The sequence below is a fragment of the Notothenia coriiceps genome, unplaced genomic scaffold (genome assembly GCF_000735185.1).
Source record: "Notothenia coriiceps isolate Sejong01 unplaced genomic scaffold, NC01 NC01_scaffold00018248, whole genome shotgun sequence".
Taxonomy (NCBI): Eukaryota; Metazoa; Chordata; class Actinopteri; order Perciformes; family Nototheniidae; genus Notothenia; species Notothenia coriiceps.
Genome location: NW_011350949.1, coordinates 360,268 through 376,581, shown reverse-complemented (window position 1 = coordinate 376,581; position 16,314 = coordinate 360,268). Strand labels below are relative to the sequence as shown.

Sequence of the window (16,314 nt, the reverse complement as noted above, 5' to 3'; positions counted from 1 at the left end):
GGGGGGGGATAAGAAGTACCAGCACCCGAGCATGAGGTATGCAGGCGGTGTACAGGATGGGGGAGAGGGGGATGGAAAGATAGAAAAAGAGGGGAAGACGGGGACGAGAAAAACAACAAGGTGACAAGGGAAAGAAAAAGACACCATCAACACCTTAAAGCACACCAAAGGCAGGAAGACAACACTGGAGCAAACTCAGGACACAAGCCCAGAGAGAATGAAAGCACAAACACACATCTGTCTTTTTGGCTTGCATGGACACACATGTAAAGAAAAAAAAATACAAAGTTAAGACAGAGAGCCCCCGACCACAGCTCCCTCAGCAGAGCCACAGCAACACTGCACCTACACACAAACTAGCTCTGGTTATAGGTAATAGATACAGACAGAAATAACCCAGTGGCATCATAACTTCTCCTGTCAAGCGGTTTTGATCTATTGAGGGGACGTGTGGTTGGTCCACTATCGCAGCAGCTACAAACCATTCCCTCCAAGGTGTGAAGCCTCATTGTAGAGATATGGTGACAGTGACACACATTTAAAACTAATTTAATAGGTCATCACATCAGACCCATAATATCTAACTACTTCTTTGGCAGTGTGATCAAGAATGATAATTTAATGTATTGTCTTAAGTATTATTACATTTTCAACTAGGCTCATCTATATACTGACTGCATATTGTGTTTGCTAGGCTCTAATGTGTTAGTTGGGTTATAATAACTGTGGATTTTAATAAAATATATTTATAATGAACACAATTATGAAATAGACCCCACTTTTTAAAGAAGAAGAATTCTTTAAATCAACTCAATTAACCTGTACCACTGTTTGATTATGACCTATATAGATAGAATATCAATTAATATATTAGTGGCAATGTTAAAAATAGCCTGCTTGGTTACCATATTACTAATTTGTGCATATAGATTGCTCCGGGCTCGATGAATGCCCTGTATGACCTCTGAGAAAGAAGTTAACTTGAAAGAAATGCTGGGAGCGAACTTCAGTCAAACCTCTCGCTGTCAGCTGTAAGTGGATGTGAAAATGTGGGGGTGGGATCTATTAGCTAAATTACAAAGGAGGCTGATGCCTCCTAGCCTTCAATAGTGAACGTCTAAAACAGCCCTGAAACACGTCCCTTGTGTAAATACTGAGAGCCGGAGGTACAGCTCTATCATTAGGTGAACGTCTACTTTTCTTGAGGGTTATGGGAATCTAAGTACAGGAGAGCAGCTAAGAGTGGGAATGTTTTAACCGGCCTGACATAAACCAAAAGCTCCCTCCAGCCAATGTAGTCCGCCTCCTATTCGTACTGCTCTACAGGCCTAATTAGGAGAGCATGACCGATGACACAGAGCAGTGTGCCACACACATACACAGAACAGGAAGAGTGCACAGCAGAGCACAGCCATTAAGACATGCAGTGAGAAGAGAGGCGCTGAACAAGCAAACACTGCAGGGAAGAAAGAAGGGATGCTTTAGTGGCGAGGCGGGAGGGGTGGGGGCTGTGAGCTGGTTAGTGGTCAGCTACTCATATCAACAGTTCAATTTTGGACTTCAGCGGGAGTTCTGCTTTGAGATAAAATCCATGATTTGCAATGTAGTGGGGCTCTCTTGACCCTCATATATTCTGAAGACCAAATAAAAAAATGTCTATGTTGACATCCATAGCAGTTGGATCTGATCCAGTTTTTCTGACCTAGCAAACATGGTGTCATCCCAATCATTGTTTTGTCATGAGACATAATGCTAGCTTCTGCGCAGTATAATAGAGGCAGTGTGTTTGTGGATGCCTGTAGAGGGAAATTCAATGTTGTTTGGCCGAGTGCTGATGAATGCACAAGCACAGCAGAATGCTGACTGCCGGTCAACCTATTGGAAACCACGCTGCAGACGAAGGGAGAGTGTGTGTGTGTGTGTGTGTGTGTGTGTGTGTGTGTGTGTGTGTGTGTGTGTGTGTGTGTGTGTCAGGGGGGAGGTTTATTCACCCAGTCAGGGGATTGAGTCATGCAAAGGACCTGTTCTAGAAGAGTTATTTTGTGTACCAGTTCACTGAAGTCAAATTGAAGATTCATGCAATATTATACTGAGCTTCAGAGATGAGAAGGGTGCGTGTGTGTGTGTGTGTGTGTGTGTGTGTGTGTGTGTGTGTGTGTGTGTGTGTGTGTGTGTGTGTGTGTGTAGCCACAACCACAGTTCCGTCGTCACAACCACAGGTCCGTCGTGATTGCTCTATGCGGAGGGGATTTCCTGGCTCCTTCCTGCTGGCACTGTGGCTCAAACACTAACACTGACTTGCAAGGAGTCATCTACTAATCTGACCTGTTGTTGCTGATCATGGATTTGGGGGCTTGCTAGTGTATTCATTGCACAACTACATTCAAATATTAAAAAAAACATGAATTTTAATGAAAGGCAAATTATGGATTGACCTACCTTACTCTTTTTGCTGAAAAGCCAAAAGTTTTTGTTTCTATTCTTTCCCAGGAGGTCCATGGGGCCTTTGGGCGTTCCCAGGCTGCTGTCAGAAGAGGCTCGGTTGATGCCCTCACTGTAGTCCTCAAACTCCACATCTCCAGGGCGCTCAAAACCAGACTTGTTCTGCTCTATTACAATCAAGGAGTCCTACATTTGATGGAAACAAATTAACTGTATAAATCTAAACTGCACATAAAAATCAATTTTGCATTTTTTTTTTTAGACCAACTCACATTCTTCTCATCAACATTAGTGCCAGCTTTAGTAATGCCCTCTAGGCACTTGCCAATAATAGGCATCACGTGCTTCTCTGTGTCCGAGAACAAGGTGTATCCCTGCGCCACCTTCCGTACTCGCCTCTCATCCAGATCTTGCAATTTCTAGAGAACACAAAACAACAGTTTCATCCATGTTTATACATGCCAATGAACAGATCCAAGTTTCAAATCGAAATGTAAGTATGTGAAAAGTTGAAACAAAATGAACTGAAATCTGGCTTGAATCAATTTAAATGCAATGTTAGTTTTTCTGTTATTGAGATATCTAAAAATCTAAAAATCTAAATGTCAGTGTAAATTGGCTAAATTAAAGTTTCACATTGTGCATGTAAAGTCAAAATACTGAACAAAATCAGAGTTCAGCATCAAAATGTCCGACACAATGTTTTTCAATGCAATTATAATATATCCATTAAGAAATATTTAGGCACACTAATAGCAGTTATTGCTATACCGGATATTAACAACTCAAATAAACATTTATGGTAGTAATATGATCGTTTGGCCGTATGTAATTCACTTACATTGAAAATAAGAGGCATATCGCTAAAATAGAACTGGTTCTTTTCCTTGTTGTACTTCTGAAGCTGAGCAGCGTAGTCGTTCTTACACTCCTCCGCTACATGAGCTCTCATATGAGCCTGCTGTTTTGCCTGGAACCACACAATCAGCCCAGGTTAAACAAATGAATCTGATTCTCCTTTTAATCATGGTAAGTAGTCCTTAAAATGAAGACCCCCCTCCTTTTACTTTTTCAACATCCGCCTTTGTGGCATTGATGTCCTGATCTGTCTTCTCTGCGTACTGTGCTGCGCGCTCTGCTTCTCTCCATTCCCTTTCAAAACGCTTTTTACTCTGGTGTGCAGAAAGAAAAAGACAGAGAGAAAAGAAGAAAGACCATGTTATCATCAGCTAAGTGAGGCCTCAATAAGATATGAGTAGATTAATGTACTTTGAACAAAACATTCTTTTATTTTCTTTCTGAAAAACAGATAAGGGAGGGAACATCTCCAATAACAACTTAATATGTCTCGGTTTGATGATAGGAGTATAACAAGCTTCTCTACTATCAGTCCATATGTTGTTACTGTTGAAAAATACAACTATCTGAACAACCATATTGAACGTTCCGCCATTTGCTTACAGACAATCTTTATAATCATTCATAATGACCCCAACATAATAGGAAATATGTTAACAGTTAAGCTAATCACAAAAATCTAATGTCACCTATAGAGTGATGGAAACGTGCTAAGTGTATTTTAGAACATCTTAAAATGCTGTTTCTAGACTTACACTGTCGAGCTGTTTGTAGGTGCTTTCCAAACTCTGCTGGGCCTTCTTGGCGTCCAATAGATACTGCAAACATTCATAAAAATAGACCGAGTGAGGAGAGGGGAGGCGGGTCATATGACAGAAAGAAAGACAGCCGTATGCAGGGGTAGACACTGAACAAACAATAACCTCCAAAAGCAACACAACATAAGTAACACACAATAAAACAAATACCAGTGAGTGTTGAAACATCACATCTGCAGGGAGAGCTTGTTAACAGCTGCTGCATTCTGAAATCCAGTGAGACCTCTTCCTGCCACAACAGATCTAGCATCTCCACTCCTCCTTCAAATCTCTATAGACTCCAATTTAAAATCTCCTTTGGCATTTGTTCAGAATGTTGTTAAACATGGCGCTGCAGTCACACACAAGTAAACACACTAATAGAAAATGAACAAACATCTAGTTTGATAATTGAGAAATCATTGTTAAAGTTTTTTATTGTGTTTTGAGCTGTTGGTCGGGAAAAAAATAGACACTTGATAAAGTCACTTGAAGCTAAAGGATGTTGTGATGGGCGCTAGTGTTCTAATGTTTTATCGACGAAACAGTTAGAAAAATATTTAAAATAATCTGCAGACTGTTTGACGAAAGAAATTATAATTGTTGCACCGCGTTTTAGGATTAGCCCTCAATTGGGCTAATTGCCCCAAACCTCATTACAGCAACGTGGACAACCTAATGGTAAGTGGTAAGTAATGCTGTGGGAAAATGTCAACACGTTGCCTTTTTAACATGCCTAATTCAGTTGTTTTGGTATACTTGTGGGTAAAAATATGGACTTCAATGCACTCCTAGTCCGCTCACCGTTTTTCGTTCCTGCTTGAGCTCTTGCAGGTACTTTGTGAGATCAATGCAAATGTTCATCATCATGTTCTCAGCAATTAGCTCTCTCTGCCCCGCGTAGTCATTCATCTCATTCAGGATGTCCACAAAAGACTGGTAGCTGGACAACCTGCCATTTAAGAGGAGGAGAGAGGAAAGGGCGGAGAAATATGAACTTAGTGATGGGACCACTGATAAGATGATACAAACAGCAGTGGACCAAGACATAATAAGAAGCTCATGACTTCCTTATTCCTGCTTCCTTTTAGGGGTATTTAAATGCCCCCATCAGAAGTCCCACATTACTGTATTATAGACACTAATGACAAAAAAACGTTTCAAATGTGATATTATTTGCTGGTCAGTCCTAACAACAAGATATTCGAGCAAAGGTGTATATCCGAGTAAGAATAATTTAAGCTGACATTGTTTCGCTGTTAAAAAGGAAAAGGAAATACTGAACCTCAAAATGTGCAAACATATATTAGTTTTTCTTGGAGATATGCTTTGCAATCGCTCACCTGCACTCTGGTTCATCTTTGCCGCTTCGTTTCGGGTTATATTTCTTTGAAAGGTTCCTGTGGGCAGTGAAGGTTCAAATCAAACGAATTGGTAGAGAAATGCTTTACCACTTTCTCTGACAAAAGCTCACTAAATTAAACTATTTATATGAAACCACAGACTATTTTATACAATAGGATTATAAACAGCAGTCCCTTCAAAATATTAAAATAGATTTTCTTCCTTCTTTCACTATCTCTCCCTAACCATATCCTGTCTATCATGTGTCAGTCTGCTCCCACTTCCTCTCCGGCAGAGCTCAGCGCTACAACAGATGTGGGCCTGGAGACTTGGAGAGGGAGCACCGCGGGTGAGGAGAGAAAGAGAGGGAAGCGAGTACACTGCAGCTGGAGAATGAGGCCAGTGTTTCAGAGACAAATCAGATTCTGTTCCTAAGTAGTCATAAGACCCCACAGATATTTCATAAACAGCCTTTTAATATGCACCCATACAAACAAAAAGCCAACACACACACGCTGACACAAGCTGCCATGAGCAACACACTCACACACAAAGCATTTGGGGGAGAACAATGACAACAGCAAGGCCTACCTCAGTTGTTTGGCATAGTTTTGCTCAATCTCTGTCCTCTCCTTCACAAACTTCACATACTTCTCCACCAGCTCAAGGCCAGACTGTGTGTGCTTCTCAATGATGTCATATTGGTCCTGGAGAAAGAAGCACGAGAGACAAATAAGGAAAAGATATTAAGCCAACACTCTGCATGATATGGAACATGTGGTGACTTCTGGGTATTAACTGAACGTTCCTCCCGGTTGAGTTTGAGGTCATCTAAACATAATCTTGAATGGAGGGTAATAAACTAAACACGTTGACATTTGTTCCTGCATGTTGGAGTCCACCCACACTCTCCACATATTGGCGATGACCTCTAAACTTCCGCCTAGCTTTAAATCCCCTGGCAACTGTGTTGTAAAAGGAGGACAGTCGGAAGTATAAGGGGTCACAACAGAGGTCAGAGGCAGAAAAGAGAAGGTATATTTCTTTTATATCTTTATATCACATGCTCCTGCTCATCCAAGTTTCTCAAGTTGGGGAGACAATCTTCCAACTTTGTTGTGTTCAAGAATTCTAAGTTGTATTTTGGAAACACATGGATGCTATAAAGAAAATATGTTTTATTTCTTGCTTAGAGTATTTAAAAAAAGGTTGACGCTGGTTTCAAGTTGTTGTTTCAACTTGAAGGGACGTTTGCATGAATGTTCCCAGTCTGGGAATCATGTTTGCTATTGTTCTGACACCACATGAATGCAGCAAACATGCTTTAGGGCAATGTTAAGAAGGTACAAATGTGTTTATCCAGATTTTTTGTTTTGTTTGTTTCTTCATGGTTGAATGCTATTATTGTCAGATGGATAAAAGCATCAACAAAATGTCATGTTATGTAAGGTTATAGTTTCAAATTCTTAGACCCCATTTAACTGAGTTTGCTGACTTTTCCTTTTCATTGTACAGTATGCAGAGGTTGATTGTAATTCTCTTCCTCTTTTTTCCCTATCTGGGAGAGAAATTTATGACACCTTCAAGCTCTGACAAGTCTGAGAGAGCGATAGACGATATCCAAGCCAATCCTCTCACACGCTCAAAACAATTCCCCCAAGCTTTATACTGCTGACTTTACTATCGAGGAGGGGCATGTCGAAAGAGATTCTTGACAAGTTGGGTCACGTTCATCTATACTCTACCTGCCCTTAAAATAAAACAAAAGAGACAAAACCTGAATGAATGATGAAACACAGTTAAAGGTTAAGACAGAGGTCTTGCAATCCATCACCACAACCACATCTAACCAACAGGCAGTATTAGGGCTTTGATTTAGATTCATTAGTTACAGAGAAAAGCTAATGAGGTTGGATACAGCCAACTTACAACTACAGTTTCCAATTTCCTGAAGTGCTTGTGTTAACAATAGATTTCTTCTTGGATGAAGAAAATAATTGTAGAATAGAAGAATTGGGCAACTTTGTTTGAATTTAGCTCACAACGTTTAAAGAGTGAGAATTGATGAATGATTTAAACATGACTATTAGTTGTCTGCATCCAGTACAGCCTCCACACATCAACAGTAGAGCACAGTAAGGCTACGAAACACATCTACTGACTAAAACAAATTAATTCCACCATTCTGATAGTAGGCAAATAGTATCCATGTTGACTGTTTCCTCTATGTACGTATATCATGTTTCTCCGGTTGAATCCAGCGTTTCCTGGAAAGAAGGGCCTTGTACTCATGCTCTTTTATAAATGGCAGAAAAAGTAGCATCTGATTATCTCTATAAATCAGCTCTGACTGCTTGATTCAAAACAAGAGTGTTCCAATTATGAAAAAGCCACCTCATTAAACTGTCTTAAAAACACATTGAGATAGCTTTCAAGGACATAATCATTGTCTTGTTGTCAGCACTAGCTGATTTATAACCATTGCAGCCACAGTCAGAATTATCTTTATAGGTCCCAATAGACTGGGTTTGTACAGAACTAATTTCCATAAATCACAATAGTGTGTGTATGAAACTGATCCTAATAACTTTAAATGGTCATGAGGTTTAATTAACAGCAAATGTCCTGTTTCCGGTTAAACTATGCTATGTGTCCTGGCTATTTCATTACTACTTATGTCCTTTGTCCTGGCCTGTACTCATAAATTAGACATTTTGAGTAGCTTTTACATATTGTAAAGCATTCCTTAGGAACATCCAGTAGCACCCTGGTAATTATAGAACTTCTTCTGCACCACAACCTATTTCTGTGGCACAGATTAAGGCTAGGGGGTGAACAAATACTGCTACATTATACTTAAAAATTGAGGACTTCAAGTGTTTATCTAAACCTAGCATGCACAAAACATGTCCACTACATTTTCCAATACATCCCGGAAACTGGCGTCAAGTGAAAGCCACATAACTTTAAAAGGAGTCACCCTGAAAGTCACCAACCTACAAGGCTTGGGTGGAAGTTTCAGCCCTGAGTCACCCTGTCGTCTAGAAAAGTAAGGCTTGATCAGACCTGTAGTTCTCTTGGTCTGGTAGCACTCACTATCACAGCTAATGCTAAGACACTTATCTTGCACTCTGCTAGCTTGTACCTTAAAATAGACAATGGATTAACAACAATCAGGGGACAGATGCCATCGAGCTGACTGTGCCTAGCTGAACCAAAACAAAACATTAACAGAATTATACCTTAAGGGCTTTTACTAAACAGACAGGTGAGAAAATAGCAAAGTAAATTTAGAGTAAAAATAATATATATAAAAAAAGTACTGACGAGAGAATACATGAGTTTGTGTGGAGAGTTTTCTGTAAAACCACTTCATGTGATGAACAGGAAAGCCTCCTACACCCAGATAGAGCCTCTGATTAGTTCTGGGGTACGGATATTTCTCTCACTCAATCAAAGTAGGGCAAAACTAATTAGTCTTTTGCACCAGCATGTAGGATGGAAAAGGGACAGAGGAAGAGGCCTAGGGGGATACTCAGTAATGAGGTCACAACCTCTTCATCTTTGCAATGCTCCAATTTACATATTCAGGTTCCCTGAGCATGTGTGACTGTTGCAAATGTGTAGCAGTACATGGTGGCAGTCATCAAAGTAATGTGTTCTAAGGTGGGATGTTTCAACAGGGTTTGTTTAGATTCAGGATAGTGTCACTACCAGAACAAGTTACAATGTTTTAGACTGGAGCCATCTGTAGCCTGGTTTGTTATGACCTAGAAAACAGCCCTCATCTTTTAAAATTACCAGCTGAAGCAGGTAATTTTAATTGCTACATTGGTCAGTGCAATAACAAAAACATACCCTAAGGAATGTGTTTATATAAGAACTAAATTCACCAAGTCACTTTAATTGAAAATCAAGACTTCTTGAAACCAGCTCACTTTTTGGTTTCTTGAATAAATAATCATGAAACTCAGGTGGACACTTCATCAGCTTGTTGTCAAGGCAAATGACAGCAACTGATTTAATCTCCATGGAGGCAAGGAGTGCCAAACTGTAAACACTGAGACATCATAGCAACCCGCAATTTAAAAGTCTTTATATGTGCATAATAAATAGTATTCTGACACAATTTTCCACCTGGCATTACAATACACATTTAGCAATGTATGCATGTTTTGAATACGTGCAGGACACATGATATCTACAAATTAGATTGTTGTTCAAGTTGCCTTGATTCATATGTGAAGTATGGCAGGAACTGAAAAGGGAATAATACGTTTAGAATGTAAGTGCATTTTAGTGCACTGCAGATATCACTATAAAAATACTTGAGGGAAACAATCCTGCAGCACATCCAACCGATGTGCAAACGTGGATCAAAGATGATTCCCTTTCCACAAGAGCAACATGTTGGTAGCAGGTCATTTTTTGAAAAACTTCTGAAAACTAAAGAAGATTCTGAGAGGAACTGTGTTCATGAATGCACCGTTTTGCAGCACCTCGTCCTCCTTCAGTCATGTATCCCTCAACAACAAAACGTTTGGCGTTACCAGACTTTCTCGACGAACTCCATCTAAGAAATCGCTTTATCTCCATCTTAACAAGTATTACTAGCAAAGAAAGCCAGATGATGGACTCACCCAAAGCTCTGTGCCCCAGTCCATGTTCAGCTTGTTGGCCAAGCTGTGTGACTATCCCGAATACAAAGAACTTCTCCAAAGTTATCCCAGCGGCTCGGAGGACGGCCCTGGCAAGTATAATCCCTAGCGGCCCTGACCACTATGCACTACGGTTCTGATTCTGTCAACAAATAATGTAAATCAGCATCATAATGAGCTAATTAACACGGGCTGGCAATCGTTAGTCCAGTATGCCCAAATATTTTTCATAGCGAAGGAAAGAGGGATAAACTAGCTTTCATATCCGCGTCACTCCCAAATCCTAAATCTTAAAGGGGCAGTGTAGCTTCGGATCCACAGGCGCATCCTGCCACTTTTTAGGATAGTGTTAGTTAACCTGGTTCAATAGTTTTAGTTAACCTGATTTAATAATTTTAGTTAACCTAGTTTAATAATTTTAGTTAACCTGGTTTAATAATTGTAGTTAACCTGGTTTAATAATTTTAGTTAACCTGGTTTAATAGTGTCCCTGAGCAAGGCAAGGAGCTTTTGGGGCTTTGTGCTGCCCTCACAGAGCATGGTCCACATTCATCATCACACATTACATCCTTTTTAACACCCTGAAAGATTCACATTTCTTCAAATAATGAATGACTCTATTAAGTGCTACAGACAGGTTTCTGTGCTGATAATACATCATAACTTAAATTCTAAAGTAATGCTCAGATTTTTAGCTCTTGTAGAATATTGTAATGTTTCATAATCAAAATCAGTCCTGGCAGTCAACCATACCCTGTTATTTTCCAATGTTTTTTATGTAGCTGTACAACAATGTTTTTAAAAGAACATTACTCTTTGATGTAACCAACATTAGCATACACAATAAGCAATGAAGTTGCCAAATAGACACACAACACATCATCAAAGGCTTTTGTGTAACTTTATTAAGAATAGAAACAGAGATATAAAAATTGGTTATACTAAGATTAAATTCACACATTTGAAAAAAATAATCAATGTTATAATACACCGGCTTTGTTATTAGCACTTCTTGACGAACAAATGCTCCTGATTAAGAATTTGTACATATTTGTTGCTGCTGAAAACCTATACTCGTCCTACCACACCAACGTTTACATTTAAACACAATATTTACAAACATATTATATAGATGGCAAGAATGACTTTTCTGGTTACGTTTTAATTAAATGAGTTCATTGGCTGGTTTCATCTTACCCATTGAGAAGTATGTTACACTTTATCTGTAGTCCCGTTAGACTGAGGAGCCATTGGGATATCTGAACCATCATTGGCTCTGTCAAGGACAAAACTATATCGCCCATGTTTTTTATAGCGTTTGTGGACAATGACAATGACGATGACGATGAAGACGACGATCAATCCAATCAGCAACCACCAAAGGAATCTCCAAGAAAATACACTGATTTTACCTGTAAGACAAACAAGATAAAACCAAATTCATTGAACTATGTTTTTACTTCTTGATTCAATAAATAATCCCCCCCCACCCCCACCACAACCTATGTATAGCATTAACATCAGAAACCACTTCACTGTACATAGTCAATACTGATACCTTTCATCATCAGTGTGACAGTACTTGTCACTTCCCCAACATTATTCGTGGCAACACAGATGTAAAATCCAGCATTGGTAGACGTGGCTCCTGTGATGGTGAGGCTCTTCTGGTGCCCTCTGGTGGTCTCCCTCACATTCTCTGCAGTGGTGTAGTTCCAATGAAGGTCAGGAAGAGGGTTGCCCTCAGCACTGCAGTCAAGAGTCACATTTCCATCCAAGTTCACCTCCTTACTGTAAGTTCCCTCCTTGATCTCAGGGGCAACTGCAGAGAGAATGGTAAGTGTTGAGTAGAAGAAGTAATATGATTGATAATCCCAAATCACTGTCAACAAAACAATATACTAAGGCTTATTTTGTGCATTACAAACTATAACACTTACACAGAACATCAAGTTGTAGCTTATGAGTGGCTGTTCCATGGCTGTTGGTTGCGTTCATCATGTAAGATCCACTATCGTTCTTTGTCATGCTTTGCCAGGGGGAATCCACAATTGTTCCATTCTTGAACCATTTGATGTCCGGCTTAGGATTCCCCTCTGGTTCACACAGCTTGCTATTCACCTCAACCTCATAGTAATCATCACAAGTAAATGTGGGGCCATCTGTAAAACATTTAATCAAATATTCTTTAAAATAAATGATGGAAAATTAAACATAAACATGTATACAATCAGGCAGGTCTCATTCACTCACATTCGATTATGATATCGACGGAGGTGTTGCTACTGCCAATACGGTTTGAAACTTCTGCTGTGTATTTTCCTGATTGAGTCCTGGTGAGGGGTTCAGATGCATTGATAATGTTCCCATCATAGTACCACAGAAAGATTGGTGGAGGGTTCCCATCAGCTTGACAGGGAAACTTGTCCAAACTGAATTCATGCTCAACACGAGCGATATGACCCTGACAGGCTTTGATTAGTGGTTTATCTACAAAAGAAACACAGCATACATTAAGCAAAACTGATTGTTAGGGTGTGTTTAGCAAGTAAAGAAAAATACAAAAATAGATATATAAGAGGACAACTCACAGTACACCACAGCCGTGTAAGGTGATGAGGTTAAATTATGACCAAGGTCAGGTCTATTTGTTTCTAGTTGCAGCTCAGCCTCGCATTTGAATTCTGCTCCGTTGTAATCTCTCTCAGCAGTGAAATAGAAAATAGATGACATGTTTACTGGGATCTTCCTGTTTTCATCCAATACATCTGTCTGCAAAATGTCCGTTCCACGGTACCACCTCACAGTGAGGTTTTGCACAGGAGTCACATTAATGATGTCGCATTTCAGTTGGATCTCTGTGCCCTCCATCACTGGCCCAGGATCCGACGCAGAGACTGACACAATGTCTGGAGTCTCTGAAAATAAAGCAAGGGACAATACTTAGTTGAAAACAAAACAAAATGATATCCCTAAAATTACAATCCCAGGTGTTCATATATGTAGATATAGATGTTAGGATGATGCACAAAGACTGATTTGAAACATATGGAGATATTTAATAGTTAAAACAAATAATAGGAACAGCTAATTTAGGATACCAATGTTGTTTATTTGGGCTTCTTTCCTTTTCCTCGTGTTTTGTATATGCAAGACGAGATGTACAGTATGTAAAATAGTGGTGTCTTGTTAACTCATGTGAGATTAGCTAAATGTTTAGTATGACACAGAAATACAAATGTAATGAATGAATGGATGAATCAAATATATACACCAAATATGCACACACAAATGCCATGATATATTCCATATTTACTTGCTTTTTAAGTGTCACTTGTCACAAAATGTATACAATTAAGAATATCTATAAGCAATGGACATCATTACTTCCCCTCAGGATAAAGACAGAAGATAGGGTGTATCTATAGACTTGTACTCACTATAAAGAGTGATGTTCAGGTCCACATAACACTGTAGTTCCTTGCCATTCTCTTCATAAGTAACGAAGCAAACAGGCTTTATGCTCCAGTCTTCCACTTTCTCAAGACTCCAGGTGACAGAAGTACTGTCATGTCTTGTGTCTCCACTTGTAACCTCCCAGCCCATTTTTATATAACCTGCAGCTGATGTACTGCAGTTAATGGAAACTGGATCTCCAAATCTCACAACTATTTTCGCAGGTGTCAACACTAGTGGGCATCCTGCCGTTAAAAAAAAAACATGTTTAATGAGCGCTTAAGTTTAGTACACGATAATTAAAAAAACATAATTAAAGTTAGCAACAGGGTGATCGTCACATATAATTAGTGATACATTTGAATCATGTAAGCTCATGAAAAGGACACAGGAATGTATCCTACCTCTAGTTTTGTATGTCTCAGGGGTTGTTATGACTGCAGGGGTTGTTATGACTGCAGGGGCTGCTGGGATGTTCATTGTTACACGAACATGGATTTCCTTGGTTATGTTTCCAAGATAATTGATTGCTGAGCAGATGTACGTCCCACTGGTGTTTACTCTAGTGATGTTGAGATTATTAGTATCAGATAATTTCTTCCCATCATGTTTCCAATGAAAGGTGGGCTGGGGTCGCCCCTCAGCCTCACAGTTCAGGGTCACATCATCACCCTCATGCACAAAGAAATCCTCTGATGTGTTCTTGAATTCAGGAGCATCTGCAGAGGCAAATCAAGGCTTTGTATTTTTTTTTTTTTTAAAACACATTGATTGATTCAAATATTTACTTTATGATATGGAACAATTTATTATTCTGTTTATCCGGAAACAACAGAGTGTTTACTCACAGTTCACAGAAACGATGTATTTGCCAGAATGAACAGGAAGTTGTGGTCCGTGTGACCCAAAGTCGAGCTGAGCCTCACACCTGAGCTCAGCTCCATGTTCTGCCCTGCTGATGTTGAATGCCAAAGTAGAGGACTCAATTACAGGTGTTGTGGTTGTGTTGGCGAAATTCTCTGTCTGGACTGTTTGATTATCTTTCAACCATCTCACAACGAGGTTTTGAACTGGTGCAACATCTATATCACACTGCAGCTCGAACAGGGTCCCTTCCACCTCATGATTCACTGGAAACACATAGACCCTTGGATTCTCTATCAAAGAGAAAGTAGATACTGGAGTTACTTCATTATGTTTTCGTATTTTTCAATGTTGTAGTATTCATTTGAAATGTACTTACGGTATATGGTGATTTCAAGTTCTTTGCTGCATTCATGAGTGTCATTCAGCTTTATTCTGCACTCTGCTGTCACATTCCATTCAGACAGTGACACTGAGTGGGAGATAAAACTTCCCCCATGGATAACTCCATAGTCATTGTTTCCAATTCTCCAGTACATCCCCATATGATCCGCCTCTGTGCTGGTGCAGTTCACCTCCACTGACGCTCCATAGTTTTCTATGACCCTGGGCACACCCAGAGTGAGAGGGTTGAGCTCAGTGGGGCATATGCTGTCTGAATCTGTTGATGGACAATTGGTAATGCTTTTAATGGAATTTAAAAGAGGACTGTGCTGCTCTCTGGTGGTCCAATTATACTTTGAATTGGGTAGGGCTGAATTCTAGCTCACAGGAGTCTGTAATGGTATCATTTACAAAAGTGCTGAATCACAGATATAGTCATACAGAAATGTAAGGTCAGCACTAAAATAGGTAGGTTTTTATAACTAAGAGATAAAAGGCAACAATACAAATAGATTATCCTAAAAATGTATGATAACGTTTATTTATTTGAGGTAATGTGATGTTTTAGGATTTAAAAACTACCGGATCCTTCCTTTTTTAGAAATAGATAGTTATGTACTGTCTTGAAAAAAAACACCTGTGCTATGCTAAAACTCAAGTTAATCTGCCAAAATGTTATTAATCGTTTTTATTTCAAAAGGGATTCTTTATCCACCACACCCATTGCCGTTAATGTGGTTAACAGAAGTCAACGATATAGCGGAAGCTTGTGCCACAATCATTTCAGCTTGCTATGCTACTTAAAATCTTATCTTTTTAAATTCAATTACATTTTCCAACTTTATTATATTTGAAAAGTCAAAGGCGACAACTTCCACTTTTCAAGATTCTCTTTAGATGATCTTTTGAAGCAACCAAACAAAAGGAAATCAATCCGTTTATTTGTCTACTTATCATCACTGGTAACAACTGCAGCCTTTCAAACTACCCCAGTAGTGTAGTAAGTATTATCTATAGCTCAAGCAGAAAATGAGGTGTAACATTTAGGACCCACACAGAGCTCCTGTAGAGCATCATTATCACTCACCACACAGTGAAAGCATGAGCATGAGGAGGCTCAACATCCTGAGAGGCAGCATGCAGGCTGTGAGCATGCACCAGGTGGAAGGAAGAAGTAAAGTGTGTTTCAGGATGGTCCAGAAGATGTCCAGCTTCAGTATCTGGATAAGATGAATGCTGTCTCGGAGCTGGCCTGTATGGTGACTACTTGCTGCTGACGGTTACACGTGCTCTGGGGGATGAAAAGAAAGTATACCAGGGCAGAATGTAACGCCCCAGTGTACAGGAAACTGCCAGAAAAGACGGAAATATGTCACCATAACCACAAACTCCTCTTAGTGGAGAGCTTTGAAAAACCCTATATAACATATTATTCTTCCTCAATATTTTTCGTCACATTCACAGTATATTATCTATTCATTCATAAAAAAATTGCAACGGAATTAATTAGG

At 39.5% G+C, this 16,314-nt stretch overlaps 2 protein-coding genes across 5 annotated transcripts in view; both read right to left on the bottom strand.

Moving 5' to 3' along the window:
* The window catches only part of trip10a (thyroid hormone receptor interactor 10a), a 14,140-nt gene extending 3,796 nt beyond the window's left edge, over positions 1–10,344 (bottom strand). For all 4 annotated transcript variants that reach the window (XM_010777477.1, XM_010777478.1, XM_010777479.1 and 1 more), the window contains exons 1-9: positions 10,082–10,344; positions 6,033–6,148; positions 5,441–5,497; positions 4,902–5,049; positions 4,056–4,118; positions 3,510–3,614; positions 3,284–3,412; positions 2,715–2,861; positions 2,440–2,628 (exon numbers count right to left, since the gene is read on the bottom strand). In XM_010777477.1, the coding sequence (XP_010775779.1) occupies positions 2,440–2,628; positions 2,715–2,861; positions 3,284–3,412; positions 3,510–3,614; positions 4,056–4,118; positions 4,902–5,049; positions 5,441–5,497; positions 6,033–6,148; positions 10,082–10,105 (978 nt within the window). In that variant the 5' untranslated portion in view covers positions 10,106–10,344. The remainder of the gene's footprint in view (positions 1–2,439; positions 2,629–2,714; positions 2,862–3,283; positions 3,413–3,509; positions 3,615–4,055; positions 4,119–4,901; positions 5,050–5,440; positions 5,498–6,032; positions 6,149–10,081) is intronic.
* A 639-nt stretch (positions 10,345–10,983) lies between these two features.
* Positions 10,984–16,080, bottom strand: LOC104950883 (hemicentin-1). The gene is made up of 10 exons (XM_010777475.1): positions 15,891–16,080; positions 14,799–15,080; positions 14,404–14,712; positions 13,960–14,274; positions 13,540–13,800; positions 12,691–13,017; positions 12,353–12,589; positions 12,040–12,261; positions 11,658–11,921; positions 10,984–11,511 (listed from the first exon to the last, which is right to left on the bottom strand). Exons 1-10 carry the CDS (start codon positions 15,955–15,957, stop codon positions 11,312–11,314), a joined length of 2,484 nt encoding a protein of 827 aa, XP_010775777.1. The 5' UTR covers positions 15,958–16,080; the 3' UTR covers positions 10,984–11,311.
* Positions 16,081–16,314: the final 234 nt, after the last annotated feature.

What these genes read in the sequence shown, in the direction of transcription:
- LOC104950883 (XM_010777475.1), bottom strand. Translation starts at nt 15,957, where the DNA reads ATGCTCACAGCCTGCATGCTGCCTCTCAGGATGTTGAGCCTCCTCATG. An exon ending in CCTGAACATCACTCTTTATA is followed by an intron (nt 13,018 to 13,539) that starts GTGAGTACAAGT and finishes CTTTATTTTCAG; the next exon opens with AGACTCCAGACATTGTGTCA. An exon ending in TTACACGGCTGTGGTGTACT is followed by an intron (nt 12,590 to 12,690) that starts GTGAGTTGTCCT and finishes TTTCTTTTGTAG; the next exon opens with ATAAACCACTAATCAAAGCC.